The 27,934-nt window shown below is 40.2% G+C and overlaps 1 protein-coding gene across 2 annotated transcripts in view; it reads left to right on the top strand.

Annotated features, from left to right (window-relative positions):
• LTBP1 (latent transforming growth factor beta binding protein 1) overlaps nt 1-27,934 on the top strand; it is a 513,632-nt gene that overhangs the window by 302,493 nt on the left and 183,205 nt on the right. For both annotated transcript variants that reach the window (XM_082249446.1, XM_082249447.1), the window contains 2 exons: nt 5,364-5,588; nt 7,579-7,847. In XM_082249446.1, the coding sequence (XP_082105572.1) occupies nt 5,364-5,588; nt 7,579-7,847 (494 nt within the window). The remainder of the gene's footprint in view (nt 1-5,363; nt 5,589-7,578; nt 7,848-27,934) is intronic.

Below are 27,934 nucleotides of genomic sequence, written 5' to 3'. Positions count from 1 at the left end.
CTTCACAGGTCGCCCCCGAAGTCGGATCTACTCATAAGTGGATTGGTAGGTAAGAACAATGCATGCAAAAGTCATCAGTTTGTATTCTGACAAACATATGTACTGTAAGCTCTCCGCTACACCAAGGATCCTTGTGTCCCTGTTTGGGAACAATGGAAAATTGGCTGCATATTTCCAACCCACTAGAGCGCCAACACTTTCTTAACGTGTATTTCCACTGCAGCCACTTTTGCAGCCAAATTTGGATAACACCTAATTTATATTTGTTACATGTCCCCATTCACATAGCATAACTTAAAAAAATGTTAGTTTACCTTTTTGTAGATGCTATTCTGGACCCTCCAGCAAGGAAAACAGCGACAGACTTTGCTTTATTAGAGGTCTGGAAATATTAATGAAATGATAATCCTCCACAGTGATAAGCATAGATAAGCTGATCACATCAGTTACAAATTGTATTACACAAATTCCCCTTATTTCTGAAACCGGTTTGGTTAGTGCTGTCATTGCTACAGTAGTTATGTGTAACTTGGAAAGGAAAGCATGCTTGTTAGAATTGTTAGGTAGATGTCAATAGAGCATTGAGTGGTTGTGTGTACATCTTACACTTCTTCAGTGGTACACAATGGTAAACATTATTTTGCCATGTTGACTCCACATGGGTCTCTTTTCATGATGTTGCAAATGTATGTTTCCTTCACTTACTGTATTTTTGAATCTACCTGAACCAATCCCTCTTTGCAGGTTCTCATTCATTCTTTCCCCATCTCAGACCTTTTTCCTGCTCTTCAGGTACTGTTCTTTGTCTTCATGTTTTCTTCATTTTTTTGGTCTGGTGTGTTTCATCCTTCTTGCTTTACCATGATTTATTAACAGTTGTAGTAGGATACCTAAACCCAAGAACAAAAATTTAATATGTTAAAGTTTATCAACTCCTACGCATTTATTTTTTGTTTTTTTTTTGCCATGGGGTTTCCTTCAAAATTAATACCAGACCCGAAGGCACACCATTTAGAAATAAAAAAAAAATGATGTGGGCTCTTTTGTTAGAATTTTGCTTTCAGTGTGAAATCGCCTGCTGACAGCAGGGATGACTTATTATTGTTAGGATGCAGTCGGATGCCGCCTCCTTAACAACTGATGATTCATCCCCGCTGCTAACAGCAGGGATGAGTTACTGGTTGTTAGGATGCCTGCTCCTAACAACCAGCACAAGTCGCAAAAAAAAAAAACACATAAATAACACATGTAGATGTGATTTTGATGCACTTTCATTGAAGTTTAAGGACCACAAAATTCGACTGAACTGCACCAAAGTAACACAGGACCCTTCCCCGAAGTTGCATCAAAGCTGTGCTACATTGATGTGGACGGGCACCAATTGGAAGCAATGTTATTTCCATCGTCATGTGATTCAGTGCCACCCAAATTGCATCTGAAATCACATCAGTGTGAACCAGGCCTCAATGTGCTGGCTGCATTCATTTTTACTTTCAGGCTAAAAACGTTTTCAACAATTGCAGAAAATAACTGGTGATCTCACCAGAAATGCAGTTTCCTTGTCTCTTTCTGTGAGCTGGACTGAAATCATATCTTCCTTCCAAGCTATCTTCTGTAAACTACAAGTTATTCTTCTAACCATGTATTGGAAAAGAAGAAAATGTGTTTTTAGTCAACATTTGGCCATCAGATGGGGCACATAGATACAGTGAAAGAATTCACATAGCCACCATGGGATAAGAAATGTATTATTCACTGTATTACCAGGAGAAAATACAATTGGAAAAAAAAAGCCTAAAAAATGTTACATTTTTGTTTTGGGATTTAGATACATTTTAACAAACACTCTACAATTTATGCATGTCCCTGTTTGGGTTTTATTATAATTTTTTTTTAAAAGCAATCAATGTTGTTTCCTTAGATACTAAAACTCTCCAACCATTACAGTGGGGAATTTATACCAAACCTTTCCTATGTTTTGCCATAACCTACACAATTTAAACACAACACAAAACTTAAGGCTCCGTTCACATGTGAGCGTATGGATCGCGGGCAGAACCGCCGCGGTTCCGCCCGCGATCCGGAGATTTATTGCAAATCGCGGGACGCCTAGCGTTGCCCGTTGATTTGCAATAGCCCCCCAAACGCCGAGCGATGTTGCCGTGATTTCCGCCTGCCGAATCGCGGCAACATCACGCAAACAAAATCGCGGGACGCAATACGCTCCAAAGAAGTACAAGAGCTTCTTTGGAGCATATTGCGTCCCGCGATTTTGTTTGCGCGATGTTGCCGCGATTCGGCAGGCGGAAATCGCGGCAACGTCGCTCGGCGTTTGGGGGGCTATTGCAAATCAACGGGCAACGCTAGGCGTCCCGCGATTTGCAATAATCTCCGGATCGCGGGCGGAACCGCGGCGGTTCTGCCAGCGATCCAAACGCTGACATGTGAATGCAGCCTAACTGAAGAAAAATTTGTACCTTTGCCTAAATGATGCACTTGTAGACATAGTTTTAAAAAAATGTGTACATTTATCCTGTACAACAACATATAAATGTTCCAGAAGGTGGACCAAAATAAATCTTTTTTATAGAAAGTACAACGTACCTGGCACTCAATACACAACAGTAGGTGAAAACATCTAACATTTCAGTGTTAGAACACATCTTCTATACCCGTATCATAGTTATGTTAGGACCCTGTGTACACTTGTCATATCCAGCTATCAAATGGGAGTCTCAGATCATCAGGTCTACCCTAAACTGTGCAGTCCCAATAGTAGTAATACAGATGACCCACCACTCCAAACGAAAATGTGCAGATAGCCACCACCAGGGAGATAACATTGGTCTCTTACCGGAACACCATGATCCCCATTACAGAGATCATGGACAGCGGGGAAGGATAAATCCAAAAATCAGCGAAATCACTGATAACAATTCCTACCACCACCGCACTCGCTCCTCTAATAGTACATAGGTATGCAAAGAGAAAACGACTCCCATAGTGTAATACAGTAAACCAAGCTTTAATCAAGTTAGGCAAATAAATGGCAACTCACATTTACATCAAAAGGAACAGGCATGTATCGTGGGACATCCTCAGCGTGGTATTCTTCCAACAAAATGGCCGCCGCGTCCCCTCGCTGGTAGCCACGTAGCGTGCCGCAGGCTCCTCCTATGCGTTTCGTTAGACCAATAACGTCGTCATTGACGTTATTGACGTTCTGTCCACTAGAGGGCTAAAGTATATCCTTGTGGTCATAGATGATATTATCCATTGTCCTGAGCATTTTTCTGCTGCTTATTTAGATGACGTGGTGATCTGTAGCAGTAAATGGATACAGATTGTGTTTAAATCATCTACAAGGCAGGGTTTACAGTGAACCTGAATTAAATGCTCCATTGGCCTGGAGAAAGCTGATTATATTCGGTACACCATAGGGGGAGGTACATTTATTCCCCAAATTCATGAAGTAGAGACAATCTCCAGAATTACCTCAACTGGTCAGATAAACTCTTTCCAGGGCATAGTTTCATATTATTAGTGATTATTCCCAATGTTGTCTCTTTTATGGCTCCATTAACAAACATAATTGATAGGAAGAATTCAGCAATGGTCAGGGGGGCCCTGGTACTGAGAAGGCATTTCATGTGTTTTAAGAGAAAATAGTAGTGTGTTAGCATCCCATTTTTAGAGCCCCCAATTTCATAAAAGAGTTCATTGTTCAGACTCATATATATTTTTTTTGTGGCGCTATGAGCCGTTTTGACATCATTAGTCAGTGGGGGAGTATCTGAACAGAAAGCGTAAACCTGCAGAGAAAAGACCTAGTGCCTAGTGATAAAATGGGCACTGTAAACCTTATGGTGTCTTTTAGGTCAGCATTCATCACCATTCTTACCCTCAAATGTCAGATTCATGAGATGGTTCCTCTAAATTTTATTTTTTCCCTGTGGAATACCATGCGGGTTGGCCTCATTGGAACATGGACCCACTGCCTGGTAGTGACCTGTGTCCCTACCCCTGAGTTTGAACAGAGGAGAATTATGTGACCAACAGCCTTTGGGTCAAGTGCTGGACGGGTTCCTAGCTTGCAGACCACAGGTTCTTGATTGGACAGAAGTCTCTCAAAATTTGATAAAGCTCCTGGGGCCAGCGTTTGGAACTACTGTCCTGTGTGTTGATGCTTTTTTGTTGCATATGATGTACCCTGAAATGAAATGCTCTATGTTATTGTTTGAAAGTTTAAAAAAGGACATTTGCTGGTAAGGTGTGTCTCGACTGTTATGCTACGATTCCTGCCTCTTTTCCTTGCCATTTGCCACTGGTCTAGCAATAGTGAGGCAACGATAAGGATTACAGGCCCAGAGGAATTTATTTTATAATTCTGTTCTGATGGGTTCTTTTTAATGTGCTGGCATTTTCCACAGTGTGTATGTTTTGCTGGTGTTCAGGTGTAAAGAACAGAGAAAACACTGTTAATTCCTAGGCTAAAGTCACACTTGTGATTCAGCCCTCGGCAAGGCAAAAAAACTAACCATTTTTAGGATTGCTATTGAGACCAAAGCAGGGAGGTGACATACTTACCAGCTTACAGTTGTAACTCTATTTCCAGAGGGATAAGTGATGTATCGCTCTCTCACTTACGATTAGCATTTTGAAGCTTTTTCAGAAATGAGGGAGCAATGCCTCACTGCTGAATCTGCTAAGGAGTGGCTTATAAAAAGCAGGGGAGTGCTCTCCATGCATTTTCTAGCGATCCTGCTACTGGTAAATTCTCCATTGCAATAAGATGGCAAGCGCAACACTAAACTAGCATTTCGTCCAAAGCTTTTATTGAACAGTGATCACATAACAAAGTACCAAGTGCAACATTTCAGACCCCTTCATCAGGCATGTGACGAGATCTTCTTTTTCCAAAACACATTAGTCATGAAAATTTCAAACAACAAAATCAGAGTGAAAAACATAATTCTTTATTTTACTAGTTCCTAATTATTATTATAATTGTAGGTTTATAGACAGAAATACCCACTGACTTCTTATATCACTCAGGGACTTTACTGGAATCAAACTCTTCTAAATTTCCTGGCTTTGATGCTGTAGAGTCCTACTAAACTTGCTGCAAGAGGAGCAGTCTCAGTGGCATGCTGCATGAGTAAATGAAAGCTCCAACAGTGAGAAGAAGACATCTCATAATAACTGTAGCAGTTTGCCATACCTGAACACTCAGTTGTGTGTAGCTTACCACCAAAGTCCCTAAGAGATAATCAAAGCTGGTGACTGTTCATCCCATTTTCAATTTATATAAAATGTAATAAATGATTTTCTTAGCTCTAAATGGAAATATATTTTTGTTTCAGTGATTTGCCATCTTCCTTGTATGAATGGGGGACAGTGTACAGCTCGAGACAAATGCCAGTGTCCACCTAACTTTACCGGCAAGCTCTGTCAGATACCCACACAGAATGGAAATGTACAGAAACAGTATGCAAACCAGCAGAATTCAATTAAATCATCTGGATCTCATGTAATTCATTCCACCCACACGTTACCTCTCACTGTCACAGGACAACAAGGAATTAAAGGTATGTGGTAGAATTTTATCTTCAATTTCATAAATAGGTTGCAGAGAACTTAGTGTCATGCAATTTCATAATGAAAAATGACTCCTAGGCATCGATTTATTCCTGTACCAATGAGAGTACTGGTACTTTAGGTCCTTGAAAGAAGTTCAAGTATTGTGAAGTGTGTAACTACTATTTGTTTACTCTACATTTACATTTTTGGTAGAGAAGAAAAAATAGGCATTGCTAATGGAAGGTTTTTACCTTCATGCATAGATTTCATGAAGGTAAAGAACATTCAGCCTTTACAACCACTTTAACTGCTGCTGCTGTTTCCACCAATTTTCAGCTAAAGTAATGCCTCGTACACACGCAACGATAGTTGGCCGTGAATTTTCGGCCAACGTCCGATCGGCCGATTTTCGGCTTGTTAGTATGATGCTTCCGACAACCGGCTCCGACTTTTCGGCCGAACAAAATCTGGTGTGCATGCTATAAAACTTTTGTTGGCCGTCAACAGAACGGCCGATTTTTCGTCAGTTAGTACAGATTTCGGCAGACAAAAGTCAGATGAGCAAGACTGGGCATGCTCAGAGAAGAAAAAACACACGGAAAGTAAACCAGAACATGACATCACTTCTGAAGTTGGTTTTTGTTGGCTGATAAAATTCGTGTGCAGTCTAGAGCGCATTCCAACCAACACAACAACACTGGACAAAAGACGGCCGATCAGTCGGCCGATAATCGTTGCGTGTGTACGAGGCTTTAGACTGACTTTTTTTGTATAGTTTTTTTTTTTTTCTACTTAAACTCTAGTTACCGCCTGGTACAATAATTTATTTTTTTCCCACCAGAACAAAAATGTTTTTTTTTTCCTATTTTATATGTGGTAAAGAAAAAAACAGAAAAAAAAACAATTTTTTTTCATTTGTAAATAGCTGTGCCATGCTTTGCATCAGGAACATACTATATGGTTTGTCATCTGATGGAAAACAGGACAAATCATATGATAAACTTTGTATGAACAGTAACTTCAGTACTGAGTTGGCCCACCCTTTGCAGCTATAACAGCTACAACTCTTCTGGGAAGGCTGTCCACAAGGTTTAGGAGTGTCTATGGGAATGTTTAACCATTCCTTCAGAAGCGCATTTGTGAGGTCAGGCACTGATGTTGGACAAGAAGGAACGGTTCTCATTCCCTGCTCAAATTCATTCCAAATATGTTCTAGTGGGTTAAGATCATGACTCTGTGCAGGCCAGTCAAGTTGCTCCACCCCAAACTCGCTCAATTATGTCTTTTTGGACCTTGCTTTGTGCACTGGTCCAAATCATCTGGTGGAGAGGGGGTTATGGTGTGGGGTTGCTTTTCAGGGGTTGGGCTTGGCCCCTTAGTTCCAGTGAGGGAAACTCTTAAGGCGTCAGCATACCAAGACATTTTGGACAATTCCATGCTCCCAACTTTGTGGAATGTTTGGGGATGTCCCTTCCTGTTCCAAAATGACTACGCACCTGTACCCAAATCAAGGTCCATAAAGACATGGATGAGCGAGTTTGGGGTGGAGGAACTTGACTGGCCTGCACAGAGTTCTGACCTCAACCTGATAGAACACCTTTGGGATGAATTAGAGCGCAGACTGCGAGCCAGGCCACAGCTCTTCCACATCAGTGCCTGACCTCACAAATGCCCTTCTGGAAGAATGGTCAAACATTCCCATAGACACACTCCTAAACAGCCTTCCCAGCAGAGTTGAAGCTGTTACAACTGCAAAGGGTGGGCCTAGTAGCAGGTGTCCCAATACTAATATAGTATGTGTGAGTGTGTGTGTGTATATATATATATATATATATATATATATATATATGTGTGTGTGTGTATATATATATATATATATATACAAACACATATACACAATTTTTTTATGCTAATAATACGTTTTTGTTGCATCATTATATGTTACCAATAAAATAATATGATTTGCTTATAAAATCAAAACATCTCTTTTATTTCTAGTTAATTTCCCACCAAATATGGTTAATATTCATGTGAAGCACCCACCTGAGGCTTCTGTACAGTTTCACCAGGTGTCCCGGGTTGAAAGTTCTTCATCTATCCAGAAAAAAGATGGTCAGATAGGGCAGACACATGTTTCCTACCACGGTGTACAGAAACATCAACTACCCCATGCCATATACCCACATCAGCAGACAGTATCCCACGTGTATCCAGTTTCAGCTAAAACACAGCTTGGCCGTTGTTTCCAGGAAACCACCGGAACACAGGTAAGACTTTCCTTTTAGTGTCTAAGATGGCATTTTCAAATGTTCAAAAATTCATGGGATTAAATATACATTTGTCACAGTTGTGTACAGAGACAGTACTGAGAAAAGTCTGTGCTTAAATGTAATTTTAGATAAGTGTAGAATGCAGTCACAGCATTTAACTAACACAGCTGACCTAAACAAAGTCATATCTGGATGCAGCTATGGCTGGCCATACATTATACATCTTTCTTGTACAATTTTCCTTTAGATTTACCAAAACCAGGCAATATGAGGTCAGACCTAAACACTTTTAATTTGTATGCAATCAGGCCGGCCCTTGTACTACATAGTTGAAGGTAAATCTAAAGGAAATCAAACAAAATTGTATAATGTGTGGCCAGCTTAGGCCCTCTGGGCACTTAATTAACCCATGGCACTCACTTAAGGGGCTTTGCAGGTGATCCAGCTTTGAAGTAATAGTCTTAAGTCTTAACGTGTACAAAGTACATGAAAGAAGTGTCCATATTGCTTTTTACAGTCAGTTGTATTCCTTCTATTATGTTCAGTTGTGCCGTGGGAAAACATTAGGGACTGGTAATAATGAACAATTACATTTTCTGTTAGCATATGAACTACATACAACAAGTGTCAGAGAGTCATATCTAACTTGCATAAAACAAAACAATGAAAAACCTTGTTCACCTAACTTTCTCTCTTGCCCAGCAGCTTACCAGTGATTCAGCTGCTAGGAACAAAGTGAGACGGGTCTGGTAACTCTAGGTCACTGCTTGGAGCTTACACAGGGCTAAAAACTTAGTGAGAGTGCTGAGCCAATCACCAAGCAATACCAATGTCACTTGAGAGACCAGAACCTCACAGATACCCCCTGGGATGACTACATCACCAGTGCCTTCCAGGGAAATCACATTTCTAAACAGGAAATCATGCTCCTTCCACCTGGAAGTTCACATATTCAACTGTACTACCAATAGGTAGATTGTTTATGGTGGTGGGGGGTTAAGGAGAAAATGGTTTGTGCTGCAGTGCCTAGAATATAGTTAAAGCAACAGTTCACTTTAAGGAAGTTATTACTGTCCATTATACAATCTTTTCTTAGTTTTAGGCTATTGGGGAAATGTATGATGCAGCAGAATTAAAGGATAAAAGTAGTTGCAGTAGAAGGCACCAATTGTTGCCCAGCGCTGGTAACCTATATAACAGGTCACAGTGCTTGGATTTTATTTTTATACCTTTGCACTTTTGTGTTTCATATTGTCTTAAAAAAACACATTTCACCATTAAAACACAAAAATACATATTCATACAGATATTCATGTCTTCTTCCTAAAAGTTAGGATGAGCCCAGTACTGTAAGTTCACAGGCTATATACAGATAAATATGCATTAAAAAGTGCACAGATCAACTGCAAGCATTGAGATTTTTTTTCAGAGATCAGATCTTATCTTTTTCCTTGCATATCTACTTCCATACATTATTATCTGTTCAGAATACATACATTATTTTTTAATTCAGCCAGTGGCCATTCTGTGCCAAATAAACGCTAAAATCAGCTGCAACGGGAGGGCCTGTTCTGTGGACACATTGGTATCATTGGTTGGTAACAAGGAAGAGGAACTATTCAGGTGAACATCAAGGCAGGGGAAAGATCAATGTCCCCATGTTGTGCCCTAATATTAGTAGGGCAATGGGTTCACAGGAAGTAGGTTAGTGTGCATGGCTTAAAAGAGTCCATGACTACTATCTATCTATCTGTCTATCTATCTATCTATCTATCTATCTATCTATCTATCTATCTATCTATCTATCTATCTATCTATCTATCTATCTATCTATCTATCTATCTATCTATCTATCTATCTATCTATCTATCTATCTATCTATCTATCTATCTATCTGTCTGTCTGTCTGTCTATCTGTCTATCTGTCTGTCTGTCTATCTATCTATCTATCTATCTATCTATCTATCTATCTATCTATCTATCTATCTATCTATCTATCTATTTTTTTGTGCTGATGGTATTTGTGTGTGATATTGCAATCAAGAAAATACTATATTAAACAATATATCTAAAAATGTTAAAAAATACTGTATTTTTCCTTTATTTTGGACATAAAGGCGACAACTCTTGGCCAGTTTAAGTGGTTTTAGACCTACTAGGTTTCATTTAGTAAAGACAAATAGACTGTACACTTTGCAAGTCAAATTGCACACATTTTTCCCAGAGCTTAGTAAATATGGTGAAGCTCTGCTGATTTCACACAATCGTAAACAAGCAACAATGCTTTTTTGTTATTTTCCTTGCACCTGATTGGGTATTCGCTACAAAGGGACGCTTCACCATACATACAGTACATTTACTAAGAAAAAAGAGTGCAATTGCACTTGCAGATTCCATCTGTGTCTGATGTGTGCATGATAGAGCTGGACCAATAAACATGAGTCTTTATTAAGATTGATATTCAATGGAGTGCACCTTCCTTCAAAGGAGCTGATATGTAACAAAGGTATAGTGACAAAAAGAGAGCTCAGCAGATGATAAACTCGGGGTTAGTGTTTAAGAGGTGTGCTGAATGTAAAAAGAGACTCACAGGCAAATCTTGTGCCAAAATATGACATATCAAGGTGTTCCTCAAAGCACAGCCAGAGAAGGCTGTTAGTATATTGACTTAATAAATTAGCAACACGTTTTCAAATGTCAGGAGACAGGACTTCCCTACCTCAGGGCAGAAAAATTTAAGAACTTATGTGAACTTTCAGCTCTCTTTCTGCCTCCTCTTTTTCACTTTTTAAATCATAACTTGTTCCTCTCCAGCATCCTCTCTGTGGAACATGATCAGCTGCCACTCTTCTCTATCCTCTGCCCAACAGGAACAATTAGTTCTCACTCCGGTCAATCCCCCTGTGCTGAACTCACCCCTTCCTACCTAGCTACAATCATCTTCCCCTTTGACCTCCAACCATGCTAAGCCTCATTCTACTTGTTCTCCCAATTGTTCATGTCTTGACCAAGTCCCAATTCTATTTCTCCCTTTTGCCCATCTTTAATTATCTGGGTTTTGGCCTATCTTCATCTCTCTTTTTACCCAATACTTGATCAGTTCACGTCCTACCTTCTTGCTCTCCTTCTTCCTCCCAACTCAGCTCTTACTCTTCTACTTCTCTGCCCTAGCCTTCAAAATTCAATCTGGCCACAAATGGGTAAAAATTTAGCTGGCCATTCATGGCCAGCTTAGGTTCATAAACTCTTCAGCCTAAATGAACCTACTCCACACAACCAGCTAAATGCACAGTTCCAATACATATAGTTGTAACTGCCACATGATTTGATTTTCTATCTTGTATGTCACCCCTATAGCAGGCTCCTTGATTTGCACTGCAGTTAAACTAAACAGCACTTCTTGGTTTAGGACATGCACTCTCAATTTGCAGACTGGGAAATGAAGAAGCAGAAACACACTGACGAGTCTTCAATCTACTCCCTTCTCTCAGTGACTTTTCTGTGGCAACACTGAGCACCGCAGCAAAGACTTATTGGCTTATATTGCTGTTGTCCTCTTTTTAATGGTCCCTCTGTGCATAGAATTACAGAAAGCTGATGTAAATACAACTCCCACAGTTATATTGCTTTAGGTGCTTTATAGTAAGTTTGCATTTTATTAGAGTGGCTGATAGAGCCCCTGTGAGGTTTATACCACTGTGTGTAACCAACAATTAATTAAAAAAAAAAAAAAAAATACATATATATATAGATATATATATCTATATCTATATCTATATCTATATATATATATATATATATATATATATATATATATATATATATATATATATACCTTTTCAAATTTATGAGGACATCCCCTGGAGGTATATGCAGCTTTATAAAGTGGTACCACTGAGTTGACCAGTCCCTTCCAAAAGCCCATAGTTGGGGGATGTTCCGATTTCCATTTCAGGACAATCTCCTTCCTTGCATAAAACAGGAGAATCCCAACCAGGGTACGCACTGCCCTGAGAGCCGGTAACGTGTCTACCAACCTCAGGAGACAAATGTTAACCATCAGAGGAACCATCCCAGCTATTAGGTCAGACACAAAACAGGTCACCTCTCGCCAGAAGTCCCCGATCCTGGGATACCCCCAAAAGATATGGGAGAATCCCGCAGAGTCACAGGGGCATCTCCAACAAGAGGCTGAGATGTTAGGGTACAGACGGTGCAGGCATTGTGGAGTCAGATAAATCCTTTTTGTGACAGCTTTAATGGGGTGACTGTGGTGGAACACTCACTGTACGTTGGTATGGTTGCATTACAGTCCACCTCTGGAGGGCACAAACAAAGGTTACACTGACAGGGATAATGGTGAATTGGGTAAACATTGTCACATTAAGTATAAAAATAGAGTGGCCTCAAATATACCTTGCTGTTTAGACCAGCCTTTTTCAACCCGGGTGCTCAGGCATCCTGGGGGGCCTTGAGGTTTCTTCAGGGGTGCCTTGGCAAAATGCCTAAAAATATATAAAAAATTGTATACAAGCCAGCAGGTGGATCAATCCTGCCTTTTGATTACACAAAGCCACGGGTTTTCATTGTGCACCAATACGACTTTCTAGATACTGACATCCTAACAACCAATGATGTCATCAGTTAATAAGGAGGATGTCTGTTCCCTCCATAGCATCCTTGTTTGACCCTCCTGTGCCCCTCTCCATCAGCACTGGGGTGACATTAGCTGACAGATGAAGAGAAATTGAGGGAGAAGAGAAACATAAGAATCGTAGTCAGTACCAGTGTGCAAAAATGTATTTGCTCTGGAAGAATAAATCACCTCCAACATTGGGTGTCCTACATTGCATGCATTGTCTGCATTATGTAAAGCTATTAGCATAGTTTTTTACATTTTTAGAATGGGGTGCCTCAAGACTGTCCCTAATTTTAAAGGGTGCTTTGAAATTTTCTATAATTTTAATGGGTGCCTTGACTGAAAAAAGGTTGAGACCACCAGATATGTTTTAACTAAAAGCAGAACATTTTAAAATAAGGATTACTGTAATTGACTTAACAGGTGTATGTGCGGCAATATATTTTGTTGTTTAAGTTTAAGTTTAGCTATACTTTGATGTATTCATATTTGTATATTTTGTAATCCTATTCTGACAGCCTTTGCATTAGAGATGCACCAAAATTTCATCAGCCAAAACATATCAGGCTAAAATGTTATCAGCATTGTGCCCATAATAGAAAAAGGTGCCAATAATGGCGCTAAAAACACATGCGATTTGCCGCTAGTTTACTGTGATTTTGCTGTGCTTATGGTTTGTTTTTACATAGATACATAGTTAGTCAGGTTGAAAAAAGACACAAGTCCATCTGGCTCAACCAATAAAAAACAAAAAACAGTAAAGAAAACACAACCATACAATCTCATATACAGTGCCTTGCAAAAGAATTCGGCCCCCTTGAACTTTGTGACCTTTTGCCACATTTCTGGCTTCAAACATAAAGATATAAAACTGTAATTTTTTGTGAAGAATAAACAACAAGTGGGACACAATCATGAAGTGGAACGAAATTTATTGGATATTTCAAACTTTGTTAACAAATAAAAAACTGAAAAATTGGGCGTGCAAAATTATTCAGCCCTTTACTTTCAGTGCAGCAAACTCTCTCCAGAAGTTCAGTGAGGATCTCTGAATGATCCAATGTTGACCTAAATGACTAATGATGATAAATAGAATCCACCTGTGTGTAATCAAGTCTCCGTATAAATGCACCTGCACTGTGATAGTCTCAGAGGTCCGTTTAAAGTGCAGAGAACATCATGAAGAACAAGGAACACACCAGGCAGGTCCGAGATACTGTTGTGGAGAAGTTTAAAGCCTGATTCGGATACAAGAAGATTTCCCAAGCTTTAAACATCCCAAGGAGCACTGTGCAAGCGATAATATTGAAATGGAAGGAGTATCAGACCACTGAAATCTACGAAGACCTGGCCGTCCCTCTAAACTTTCAGCTCATACAAGGAGAAGACTGATCAGAGATGCAGCCAAGAGGCCCATGATCACTCTGGATGAACTGCAGAGATCTACAGCTGAGGTGGGAGACTCTGTCCATAGGACAACAATCAGTCGTATACTGCACAAATCTGGCCTTTATGGAAAAGTGGCAAGAAGAAAGCCATTTCTTAAAGATATCCATAAAAAGTGTCATTAAAAGTTTGCCACAAGCCTGGGAGACACCAAACATGTGGAAGAAGGTGCTCTGGTCAGATGAAACCAAAATCAATAGTTTTGGCAACAATGCAAAGCGTTATGTTTGGCGTAAAAGAAACACAGCTCATCACCCTGAACACACCATCCCCACTGTCAAACATGGTGGTGGCAGCATCATGGTTTGGGCCTGCTTTTCTTCAGCAGGGACAGGGAAGATGGTTAAAATTGATGGGAAGATGGATGGAGCCAAATACAGGACCATTGTGGAAGAAAACCTGATGGAGTCTGCAAAAGACCTGAGACTGGGACTGAGATTTGTCTTCCAACAAGACAATGATCCAAAACATAAAGCAAAATCTACAATGGAATGGTTCACAAATAAACATATCCAGGTGTTAGAATGGCCAAGTCAAAGTCCAGACCTGAATCCAATCGAGAATCTGTGGAAAGAACTGAAAACTGCTGTTCACAAACACTCTCCATCCAACCTCACTCGAGCTGTTTTGCAAGGAGGAATGGGCAAAAATTTCAGTCTTTTGATGTGCAAAACTGATAGAGACATACCCCAAGCGACTTACACCTGTAATCGCAGCAAAAGGTGGCGCTACAAAGTATTAACTTAAGGGGGGCTGAATAATTTTGCACGCCCAATTTTTCAGTTTTTTATTTGTTAAAAAAGTTTGACATATCCAATAAATTTTGTTACACTTCATGATTGTGTCCCACTTGTTGTTGATTCTTCACAAAAAATTACAGGTTTATATCTTTATGTTTGAAGCCTGAAATGTGGCAAAACGTCGAAAAGTTCAAGGGGGCCGAATACTTTTGCAAGGCACTGTACACAATCCTATACCTGCAGCTGATCCAGAAGAAGACGAAAAACCCAGTAAAGCATGATCCAGTTTGCTTCCTGATCCCCCGAGAGGCAATTGGATATTCCCTGGATCAACTTTACCTATAAATATTAGTACGCATTTATATTATGTACACCTAGGAAAGAATCCATGCCTATTCCACATTTTCACAGCTCTTATGGTGAAGAAACCTTTCCGTATTTGGAGATTAAATGTAAAGAGTTCCCCCTTGTCCTCTGTGTTGACCTTAAAGTGAATAACTCAATACCAAGTTTACTATATGGACCCCTTATGTATTTATACATGTTCATCATATCCCCCTCAATCTCCTCTTCTCAAGAGAGAATACATTCGGTTCCTCTAATTTTTCTTCATAGCTGAGCTCCTCTATGCCTCTTATCGGTTTGGTTGCCCTTCTCTGCACTTTCCCCAGTTCCCTGATATCCTTTTTGAGAACTGGTGCCCAAAACTGAACGACATATTCCAGATGAGGTCTTACTAATGATTTTTACAGGGGCAAAATGATAACTCTCTCTCTGGAGTCCATACCTCTGGTTATTCAAGAAAGGACTTTGCTTGCTTTGGAAACCGCAGCTTGGCATTGCATGCTATTATTAAGCCTAGGATCTACCAGAACACCCAGATCCTTCTCTGCTTTGAAATCCTCCAGTTCTACTCCCCCTAGTATGTATGATGCATGCATATTCTTAGCCCCCAAGTGCAAAACTTTACATTTATCAACATTAAACCTCATTTTTCATAGGCCATTTCATAGACTCAAAAACCACATCAAAAATGTAATACGGGTGCGTTATTGATGCGTTTTTGCTGCAGTTTCAATGCATTTCAATGGGAGGTGTGTTTTTGGTGCACTTTTTTTAACTATCCAAAAATGGAGCAAGCAGAATTTTAAACACCACAACGGAAGCACAACGACCAAGTGTGAAGACATACATAGAATTTAAAGAGATACATTTTTCTTGAGCTTTTCATGTGCTAAAGGTATAATGGCCATGACAATGACAATAAATTCATATTGATTTGAATAATTGATATTCATTAAAAAGTAGACTATAATACAATTATATATTAAAATATATATTTTTTAAACTGTAATTTTAGATTTCTGGCCAAGTGCATCCTACATTTTCGGTTTTGATATCAGAACCAAAATTTCCATTCAGTACACCTCTACTCTGCATGCCTGTGCATCAATTTTAAAGATATTGGCACTATACAGATAATAATATTATTAACAATAAAAATATCTTCTACATCAACAGTAGAAAGATATGGAGTATAATGCAAAATTGTATATCACTGGTAAAAATATTGGTACTATGTAGATCATTTTAAAAACAATAATGATGAAATATCTTCTGCACCATTAGTGAAAAGATATGGAAGATATTTACAAATCAAAATGTTGTGCCATACATCCAGTTCAGTGTCTAGCAATACAAGTGAATTAAATAACTGTTTTTTCTCAAGTATTGTGACTTAATCTGGTGTAGGACAGTTTTACAGATTTGTCCTGACACCTTTGACCACATAAAGCATCTCTTAGTTGCCAACAAAGACACTTGATACACAAGCGCCAGTGTGCTGTTGCACTGAAATGTGGTTTTCACAAAACACCCTCCCTGTCTCTTGAGCTCAGTGTTAGCGCTGTTTACATTGCTCTTGGAATGAATGACTCAGCTTTTTTAACTAATCAAATTGGCTGTGATCTAAGATCCTTTATCATAAAGACCACAGCTTTTTGGTTTCATTAGAGGTGGGTAACTTTAAGCTCTCTGTATGTAACTTAGGAGCAGTGAAGGACTTAAATAATGGAAATTCTCTAAAACTGCGAGTGTGTCCAGTCCATTTACAGCTGTGATAGCTCAAAAACTGACAGCCCATGCAGTTGTATGGGCATAAAGCTGTATTCAGTGTCTGCAAAAGCCTGACATTGCACCCATGATCCACTGACTGCAGGTGCAATGCTTTACCGGTTCCTGTGAAAAAAAATAAAATAAATGCAAATTTTTTTTCCTGAAAAATATGTGTATATATTATTTTTTCATAAAGGTGAGTTTAGCCTTTAAATATCCCCGAGTGTGTGCATGTGGACACAAGCAGTCTGTTAAGGTTGTGCATCTTGCCCTGTTTGGAGGAACAGTGCCAACTTATTGACCATGTATGCATGGTAAATATATTGAGCTGTGGCTACACTATCTGAATTATTTAGCAGTGTGGATTCTAAGAGTATATATGTAGAAAGTAGTTAATCTAACATTTATCAAACATTGAGACTAGCTTAAAGGGTAACCACTTTCGTAGGGAAAAATAAGATCAGCAAATAAAGAAAAAAACAATATAGCGTATACAATTGAGACACAAATCATATTGTAATCGAATGTTATTAAAAATGACCTTTCCTTTTCAATCTGCAGCTGTTGTAATTTTCTGAAAATGCAATGCAATATGGCTACCTGGAGCTGTTCTGTACACAGAACACCCCAGAAATGTCCTGCTTGTGTGATTGCCTCACCAATTTTCCCAGAAGTCTGCCTATGATGCAAGCTAGATTTCAGGCATCCCCTGCAACGAAAATTTTACTTTTGGTGAGATACTCCCAATAGGAACACATCTAAAGGGATGCAGGCCCAGCAGCTTTCCTCATTAGTGCTCTGCAGCTACAACAGCTGATAGATAATTATGAAACCACTCCCATTAGACCCACTCAGTACAGAGGCACAGAGGAACAAACAATGATTTCTTCAGAATAACAAAAGGTAGCAATCTACAAAAATTTGCTAAAATCCCTGCAATGTATATAGATCACCCAGAGGGGAATGTTTTTTTCTCAACAAAAGTGGAGTTACGCTTTAAAGACTGTATTTAGAGAGTAGTAATTAATAATTCAAACTTTGATAATAGTCTAAAGGTTGTTCATTGTGTAACCCACATTTTACTGTTCAGATGCTTATTTAGTAACCTATTCATGAATTATTTAGAGTTTGAAACTAAAATCACCATTTCTATGTATTGGATTAAAGTCCTCCTGGATATCTCTAACTTACAAAAAGACATGAATGAACTGTTTGACTTGAGCAACTATGTGGCAAATGAGGTTTGATGTTAATGGATGTAATGTTATACACTTGAGAGTTAAAAACATGCATCATACCAGTGGTGTCGCTACAGGTGGGCAAGGGGGGTGATTGCCCCCTAGGTTAATCCTTGCCTCCCTGTGTGCCCCCTGTCAAGTCTGCCAATAGGGGGGTAGCACCAGTCCTCCTGTAGGAGGCCCAGGCACACAGAGGGACCCAAACAGTAGGAAAAACTAATTGTGGTCAAAATAGGGAGGGGGATTGCTGTGGGAGGACAATTACAGCAATGATGCCCTGTGTCTATGTCTCTCCCTGCAGCAGCTGAAAACTGGTTATTCCCTCTCTCCCTACTGCGGGCTTTCAGCTGCAGCAGGGAGATACAGGGATGTACTAAATTTTGCGAGATACTGTACTTAATTACAGAACATCGTTGCTGTGATTGCTCCCCCCGCAGCACCTAGGGTTGCCACATTCAGACTGGACTTAGGAGTTGTGGGGATTCCCCAGGTATCCCATTACCCTGTGCTGTCCATTGCTTTCCCCATTGACTTGCACTCCCCCTCTCCTTTTCCAGGGCAGCAGCTGGCTGGGAACTCTGATGGCCCTGCCTTGTTCCCTGGGACATGTTTCTTCTCTGAACATGGACATCACCCTGCTGTTCAAGGCCAGTGTGAAGGTGTCCCTGTCAGAGACAGACATGCTGAGGAAGACCTGGCCTCGGGGGGACCTTCAGTGCCAGACCCCAGGATGTGGAGATTGGGGGCTGGTTAAGAGTTTCAAAGTGGACCTGTCACCCGCCAGCTGTTGTGGAACCAGAACTTCCAGCATGCCCTGACAGCTTCTGCTGGACTTCAGAGACTGCCTACATGGCAGGAGGAATGGTCAGAGATTGCATGTCCGGAGACTCTTACCATCCCTTGTGCAATGCCCGCAGTCTCTGACCATCTCTTGTGCCATGTTCGCAGTCTCTGACCATCCCTTTTGCCATGTCTGCAGTCTCTGACCATTTCTTGTGGCATGTCCACAGTCTCTAACCATCTCTTGTGCCATGCTCCTAGTCTCTGGCCACCTCTTGTACCATTTCTGCAGTCTCTGACCACCTATTGTGCCATGTTGGCAGTCTCTGACCATCTCTTTTGCCATGTCCACAGTCTCTGATCATTTCCTGTGCCATGTCCGCAGTCTCTGACCATCTTTTGCACCGTGTCCGCAGTCTCTGACCATCACTTGTGCCATGTCTGCAGTCTCTGGTCATCTATTTTGCCATGTCCGTAGTCTCTGACCATCTCTTATGCCATGTCCGCAGTCTCGGATCATCTCTTGTGCCATGTATGCAGTCTCTAACCATCCCTTGTGCCATGTCTGCAGTCTCTGACTGTCCCTTGTGCCATGTCCACAGTCTCTGATCATCTCTTGTGCCATGTTGGTAGCCTCTGACCATCTTTTGTGCCATCTCCACAGTCTCTGACCATCTTTTGTGCCATCTCCGCAGTCTCTGATTGTCCCTTGTGCCATGCCTGCAAACTCTGATTATCTCTTGTGCCATGTTCGCAGTCTCTGACCATCCCTTGTGCCATATGATTTTCTGATAATTTTTTGTGCCATGACCGCAGTCTTTGACCATCCCTTGTGCCATTTCCACAGTCTTTGACCGCCCCTTGTGCCATGTCCGCAGTCTCTGACCGTCCCTTGCGCCATGTCCACAGTCTCTGATTGTCCCTTGTGCCATGTCCGCAGTCTCTGACCCTCCCTTATGCCATGTCCACAGTCTCTGACCCTCCCTTGTGCCATGTCCGCAGTCTCTTACCATCCCTTGTGCCATGTCCGCAGTCTCTGACTGTCTTCTCTGCCATGTCCGAAGTCTCTGATCGTCTCTTGTCTGGAAAACTCTTGAAAGCTTATCTTCTAAGTGTTAGGTTAGTACAATAAAAAGGCATCTTTGCATACCGCATTACTCTCATATTTTGTAATCTTACTTATATATATTTATGTAGTTTCATAGTTACATAGTTGGTGAGGTTGAAAAAAGACACCAGTCACTCCAGTTCAACCTATGATGTGTGTGTATGTGTTTATGTCAATAGTACTTCGTATACCCCTGTATGTTGTGGTCATTGAGGTGCCCATCTAATATTTTTTTAAACTATCAACGCTCCCTGCTGATACCACTGCTTGTGGAAGAGAATTCTATATCCTTACCGCTTCACATTCTTACCGCTCTGACAGTAAAGAACCGTCTACGCAGATTAATGCTAAACCGCTTCTTTTCCATCTTTAGTGAATGGCTGCATGTCTTTTTAAATTCCCTTTCACTAAATAGTTTTTTTCCCTATGCCAGGGTTGCCAGGACAGAATTTTTACATTGATATAATATCCCCTCCCAGGCGTCTCCTCTCCAGAGAGAATAGGTTCAATGCTTGTAGTCTTTTACCATAGCTGAGGTCCTCCAGTCCCTTTATTAGCTTTATTGCCCTTCTCTGGACCTTCTCCAGTTCCAGCACATACTTCCTGAGGACTGGTGCCCATAACTTGATGGCATACTTAAGATGCAGCGGGACCAGAGTCTTGTAGAGAGGGAACATTTTAACCCTGGAGTAAATCCCCTTTTTAATGCATGCCAATATTCTGCTGGCTTTGCTTACAGCAGCCTGGCATTGCATGTCATTGCTGAGCCTGCCATCCACTAGGACCCCCAGGCCCTTTTCCATCCTAGATTACCCCAGAGTTCCCTCCCCCCCCCAGCCAGTAACTTGCATTCGTATTTTTGGCCCCCAAATGCATTACCTTACGTTTTTCAACATTAAACCTCATTAGTCATGTAGTTGCCAACCCGATTATTTTGTTTAGGTCTTTTTGCAAGGTTTCCACATCCTGTGTAGAAGTTATTGCCCTACTTAACATTGTATCATCCGCAAATACTGAGATAGAGCTGTTTATCCCATCCTCTAGATCGTTGAATAAATTAAACAGGATTGGTCCCAGGAATGATGCTTGGAAGACCCCACTTTCCACACCAGACCATTCTGAGTACTCACCATTTATCACGACCCTTTGGACTCGCCCTTGTAGCCAGTTTTTAACCCGGGTACTCACCCTATGGTCCATGCCGACAGACAGTTTGTACAGTAAATATTTGTGGGGAATTGTATCAAATGCCTTTGCAAAATTCAGATACACTACATCTACAGGCCTTCCTTTATCTAGAAGGCAGCTCACTTCTTCATAGAAGGTTAATAGATTGGTCTTGGAAGAATGATTCTTCATGAATCCATGCTGATTACTGCTAATGATACCATTTTCATTACTAAAATCTTGTATATAGTCCCTTAACATCCTCTTCAATAGCTTGCAGACTATTGATGTTAGGCTAGTTCCCAGGGATATGTCTCAGCCCTTTTTTAAATATTGGTGCCACATTGGCTTTTCTCCAATCAGCTTGCACCATTCCAGTCAGTAAACTGTCCATAAAAATTAGGAACAATGGTCTGGCTATCACCTGGCTGAGCTCCTTAAGGACCCTCGGGTGTAAGCCATCTGGTCCTGGTGACTTATTTATGTTAAGTTTTTCAAGTCTATTTCTAATTCTGTCTTCTGTTAGCCATGAGGGAGCTTCCTGTGAAACATTATTAAAATTAACATTACAGTCTTGGTTACTGTATCCCCCTGTTTCCTATGTGAAGACTTTAGAAGAATATATTTAAAACCTTCGCCTTCTCTCTGTCATTTTTAGCCAAATTCCCTTCATCTTCCTTTATTGGGTAAATATGTTCTGGCTTCACTTTCCTAATATTTATAGAGTGAAAGAATTTCTTTGGATTTTTTTTACTCTCCTCCTCTATGTGCCTTTTGTGTGCTATCTTAGCTACCTTGATTGCACTCTTACATTTCTTATTGCATTCTATGTAATGTTGATATGCTGGCAATGACCCCTCAGCCTTGTATTTTTTGAAGGCCTTTTCTTTTGCTTTTATATGTAGTTTTTTTTTCAGTGGTGTGATTTAGTGGTAAAAATAATTAGTGCCCCCCCTCCCCAATTTTGACCGTGGTGTCCCATGTGCCCCCCTATATATTGTTCCTAGTGTTGCCACTGCATCATACATTCTGGAGGGGGATAAGAAGTGATGGAGCCAATATTTAAGAATGATCTATGTGTTCTGGTACATAATTGAAGTAATATTATCATGCAGAGCCAGGTTGCAGTTTTTGAACCTAGCAAACTAGAGAGAGAGACACAGACATAACCTTGCCCCTGTATAAAGCATTAGTAAGACCTCATATAAAATATGCAGTTTGGCTACAGGTACCAGTTTACAAAAATAATGTTGGGTAACTAGAGAGAGAGAGAGAGAGCAATGAAGGGCAAATAAATTGGTAGAGTCATGGAGGAGCTCAGCTGTCAGGAAATATAAGCCAAATTACATTTTTTTCTCCAATGAGGAGAGGCGAACAAGGAGCTATGATCACCATGTATACAGTAAATGCACACATGGCTGATATAGTAAATTTGGTGCAAAGTTATTTATTGTAAGTGAATAGCAAAGAACAATGGGGCACTTTTTGTGTATAGCAGAAAAGATGTTTAACCTCCACATACAGCAAAGACTTCTTCACAGTAAGAGCTATGAAAATATGGACTAGACTTCCTCAGAAACTAGTTTTAGCCAGCTTAGTTTATTGTATTTTAAAAAAGTTGGATAAAATCATAAATACACAGAATATAACTGCCAATTAACATATAAGTAATAACACCAGAGATTGTTTATCCAGAGAATATCGAATTGCTTTTGGGGATGCTGTTGGAACAATTTGGACCATGCTTCATAAAGGTTTTTGCCTTCCTCTGGATCAGCTGATGGGTATAGGGTTCTGTATATGTTTTTTTTTTTTTTTTTATTTTGCGTTTCTATTGATTGAATTTGATGGACTTGTCTCTTTTTTCAACTTCACTAACTATGTAACTATGTACCAGCCTTGTAATGCTTTTTGACATGTATTAAGCCATTGGAAAGCCAGGAGGGAGAGGTATTCCCAAACGTTTCTGGCAAATAGTAAGAATAAGGTCATTTAAAAATGAAAAGCTGTTAAGCCAAGTTTTATGTTTTATAAATTAAAGCAATTCTCTCATGAGGCCAACCATGCTCAACTGCCATAGGCATCAGCATTACATTTCCCAGAGATCTGGCATGTTTATGATTAATTTTTGATATTACATTTTAACAAGATTAGTATATAACTATATGACATCAGTATCTAACTGTTTTTTGAAGCATTGCTGTATTCTACTAGGATTTATGATTTTCGGTAATGGCTATGTTACACACAGTATATAGTGGCTTTTTTTTACAATATAATATGCCATTTCAACCAATCAAAATATACTGTTTTAATAAAAAAAAAAGTTGTGATGGAACAATACTATCTGTTTGCAAAGACTTACATTTCAAGATGTTAAACGTTTAAAGGTGCTCACTGTTCTTTAGTCACTATAATGATTGAGGAGGAAAGGTAGAATCACACCAGCCATTTTTGATCTCTCCTGACATCCCTACACAGTTTTCAAAACAGAAAAAATGAATTTTACAGTACACTTACCAGTCAGCCTGCAAAACAACCAAACTGACCCTGTATAACAATTTACATTAAAAATGTATGCGCAAATGAATGCGTAAGCCGCAGTGCCCACTTCAAGGCTCTTCTGTATACTGCCGTCCTAACTCTATAATTTTCAGAGTCTCCTATATATTAATCAGAAAGTCTTAAAAACCCAAGAAATAAGTATAACGTGTTTGTTATTAAACATGAGCAGGCGGATGACAGGTCCATGTCTGCTCTGCTGATGCAGAACTGACACGAACACAGGCCACTGTCCTCTATGGGCGGTCAGATGGAAATGGACCGCCTGTCTGTTTCCATCCAACTGTCATCTGACCTGCCAGACCAATGGGGAATGGATCTGTCTGTTTTTTGATTGGATTGGATGTCGGCAGCTGTCAACGGACATATGTTCATTGACATCCGCCTCTCCATAGAGCGCAATGACTGGTCTGATCGGGTCCACCTGAAAAACTGACAGGAAGACCCAATTGGTCCATCCATGTGAAAGAGTCTTACAATCACTTTAAAGCTGGTATCATGGGCATTTGCAACTGCACAGTTAAATCCATGAGAACACAGTAATAATTGCTAGAGGCTATAGCAGCTACTAGCAACAATAGCATGTAAAATCTGGCAGGCTGGTAGTACCCAAATTGATCGATCGATCAACTTGGGTACATTGAGCCTGCCCATACATGGTTTGAATCTTGTCCAGCTCAGCAGGAGATTCAAGCTGTCTATGGCCGGCTTTAGACTTCTATTATAAAAGGCACCAGTAAAGAATCACTTATGTGTAGCGCTGCAGAGCAGAAAGCAAAATCTGTGTGTGCAATGAGCAAATATGTCTGCTCCAGTACACTTAGTTAGGAACTATACACAGAAGGGTTTATTAAACATTTCCACAGATTGATAACACTTTTTTCCTCAAGTTAGACTATTTTGCAGTTATTTTTTTAAACACACTGAACAGATTATACATACCTTTTAATACTGTACTGTAAGTCCTATAGAAAATATAAAAAAAAAATGTATTGTGTGTGTTATAATTCAAACATGCACTGGTGTTGAATTTATATATTCCTTGGCCAGGACTGCATTACAATGTAATTACTGTAATCATGATTAGCAAACCAGTACAATCTGAAAATATGTTGAATATTGTAACGGAACCGAAACCCACACTGTACTTGTGGACTTCCGTCAGTATACGGCTTCCTCCGAGTCGTGAACATAGATATCAGATTTTCCCCCATACAAAGCTAGCCGACAACTTAGGTTGTACTGGAATCATCTCCTTTATTGAACAGTTTCACACTCAATTTATACACACATGAGCACATCCCCCTCCTGACCAAATTACCCCATCAGGTCAGGGGTTGCCTGATTACATTATCATATGCAGATGAAATTGTATACAGAAATAGAATTCTCATATCTAAAGAACAACCAACGCAAACAGTATACTATTTCCACTCAGCAACTAACAGATGACAATGATTCAATCAACCTGAGCCAATTAACTAGCAGACGGTCAACCTTGAGCTCCTGAAATACAATACACAAACAATAGGGAGAGCCTGTCTCTGACATTGAAGTTCAATACACATTATCATAAGTGTAAACACTAAACCCATTTGAAGCAATCCAAACCATTAAGTATCTGTCTTTCACTCCCAGTGATAATGAGTACCATCACAAATATGTTTGGTTAGAAAAATCAAAAACAGGGGCCACATGACATAGAATAGGTATGTGTAGCACTGTCCCCATAGGGCTTGCTGTTTGATGACTAGTTGGGCCTCCTCTGATTTCCAGCACACAGTCACTTAGGGTACAGTTCACACATTCATCCTTACTCCCAGTGGCTCGTTGCTCAAAGTATTTATTGTTGAAATTGGATGGGAGAAGGGAATAGGGGATACTCCAACTGGAACTATGTAAATTGGATAAGGACAACTGTCACTTGGCCTCACCAGGTTGCTTGTGGAACAGTCACACTGCTTAAACCATATTGCCACATGTATGGAAAGGGTTAAGTCTTCTTGCTCTTTCTTTCCAGCAATATACTTGTTGATCTACATTTTCTTCAGGATACTCACTAGCATCCTCTTTACTGGCACATGTCCACCGACTCTTCTAGCTGTAGGGGTGGCCCCCTAGTCAGGCCCCTTTACACAGGTCTGTACTCACTGTACTGCAGAATCAGATTCTTCAGTGTTTACCCTCTCAGTCAGCTTCACAGGACCTCCGGGTTTAGTTCCATTCTAGCTCTCTATGCCCTCAGGTCAACTACTTGAGGCCGCATGGCACCTCTACAGTAGAGAAGGTAGCTGCCCCCTCCCTCCAGGACTCTGCTATCCAGCCGAAAAGCCCCGAGCACATGTGCTCCTGGCATTTATACAGTATCCCAGCATGCACCTAGGCACTTTCCTCTGCCAAATCACCAGGGCTGTATTAAATGCCTGTGCACTCATTCATCAGGTTTCCTCCCACTGTCCAGTTTGCCTCCCTATTGGACCAGTGTAAAAAACTCTGTAGACAGACTGAGTTGCACCTGAGCACACTGAGCAGACCTCATTAGCAGATCCTGCTCTCTGCTAGGCAGAGAACAATATAGATTTACCTGCAATCTATCTGGTAAGCAGACAGACAGCATCCAAAAACGATACTCTCTCTCTAGCACCTACCTAGGAGGGTGATACATCTGTAATATACAATATGTATGTATGAGCAATATTTGATATCCAAATTTGGGAAGCTCGGATGTCCTCTTTGGCAAGCAAATGAAACCGTTTTAAAAATCACTACTTTTAAATCTGATATGCAAATAGAAAAGTCTTTACTCAATTATTGATTGAATATATAAAAAGCATCTCCTGGTAACACAGGAAGGCAAACTTTCTGGAAATTTTCTTTCACACACTACAGTAGAATAGGGTAGGAATGTCATACTTTGCAAACAATATGTGGTGTTAGTTTTGGAAGGCTCTTTCAGGAATTGTACATTTGATTTATCTCCTTGGCGCAGTGTTGCCCAGCTGCGAAAACTCTTTTGTTTAGTTACCTCAGTCCACTACCACAAAAGAGAACTCTATGAAATGTTCTGTGATGTACACAACATGGAATGAGAAAAGTAATTAAAAGTTCTCCTGTGGATCTGACTACTGCTGAGATTTGAACAAAAGCTGATTAATTCCTGTAAGTTGTGTTTGCATTGGTTTTGAACATCAGAAGAGAAAGGAGTGCCAAGAAATTGAATGGTAATTGTTTAACCATTTCAGCTCTGGAAGGTTTTACCCCCTTAATGACCAGACCATTTTTTGCAAATCGGCACTGCGTTACTTTAACGAAAAAGTGCGCGGTCGTGCGACACTGGACCCAAATACTATTGACGTTGTTTTTTTCTCACAAATAGAGCTTTCTTTTGGTGATATTTGATCACCTGTGCGGTTTTTAGATTTTGTGCTATAAACCCAAACAAGAGCGACAATTTTGAAAAAAACGCCATCTTTTTTACTTTCTGCTATAAAACATTCCCAATAAAAAAATTTAAAAAATCAAATTTTTTATCAGTTTAGGTCAATTTGTATTCTGCTACATATTTTTGTTTAAAAAAATCCCAAAAAGCATATTTTAATTTGTTTGTGCAAAAGTTATAGCGCTTACAAACTACGGGATAGATTTTTGACATTTTTATTTATTTTTTTGTTTTTATTAGTAATGGCAGCGATCAGCGTTTTTTAGCGGGACTGCAACATTGCGGCAAACAGATCAGACCCCTACAGTAATCAGTGCTAAATATTATGCACTCTTACTGTATAAATGACACTGGCAAGGAAGGGGTTAACACTGGATCAAATGGATTAATGTATGCCTAAATATGCTTACCGACTGTGTGGGGGAATGGTTCTGTGACAGGCACAGAGAGATCGAGGTTTCAGCTTAGCTGAAACTCCTGATCTCTCTCTGCCTGTATGACAGAAGACTTGCCTGCTTTGTTTACTTAAGCAGGTGGGTCTTCTGTCAGTTTATCTCCAGTGGGAGCGTGGCTCTTGCGGTGTGCCGCTGAGACCTTGTGCACAAAATCACGTAGTACTACGTGATTTTGCGCAGCCGAGCCGCCCTGCCGCAGTAATACTACGGTGGGCAGTCGGCAAGAGGCGGTGGTGAATATGGTCACGTGACCTCTCAACTCCAAATGTCAGGCTTCCCTCCAATCAGGTTAGCCAGAGAGAACGGTGTCAGATACTGCAAGCTCCATACCACAAACTACATTTTTCAATGAGTCCCAAATACAGACTTTCCCATGCAGTGCTACTGCAAAGGAT

The sequence above is a fragment of the Pelophylax lessonae genome (assembly GCF_965119305.1).
Source record: "Pelophylax lessonae genome assembly, chromosome: 3".
Lineage (NCBI taxonomy): Eukaryota > Metazoa > Chordata > Amphibia > Anura > Ranidae > Pelophylax > Pelophylax lessonae.
Note: the sequence above shows the minus strand (reverse complement) of the source record. Positions and strands in the feature narration are given on the sequence as shown.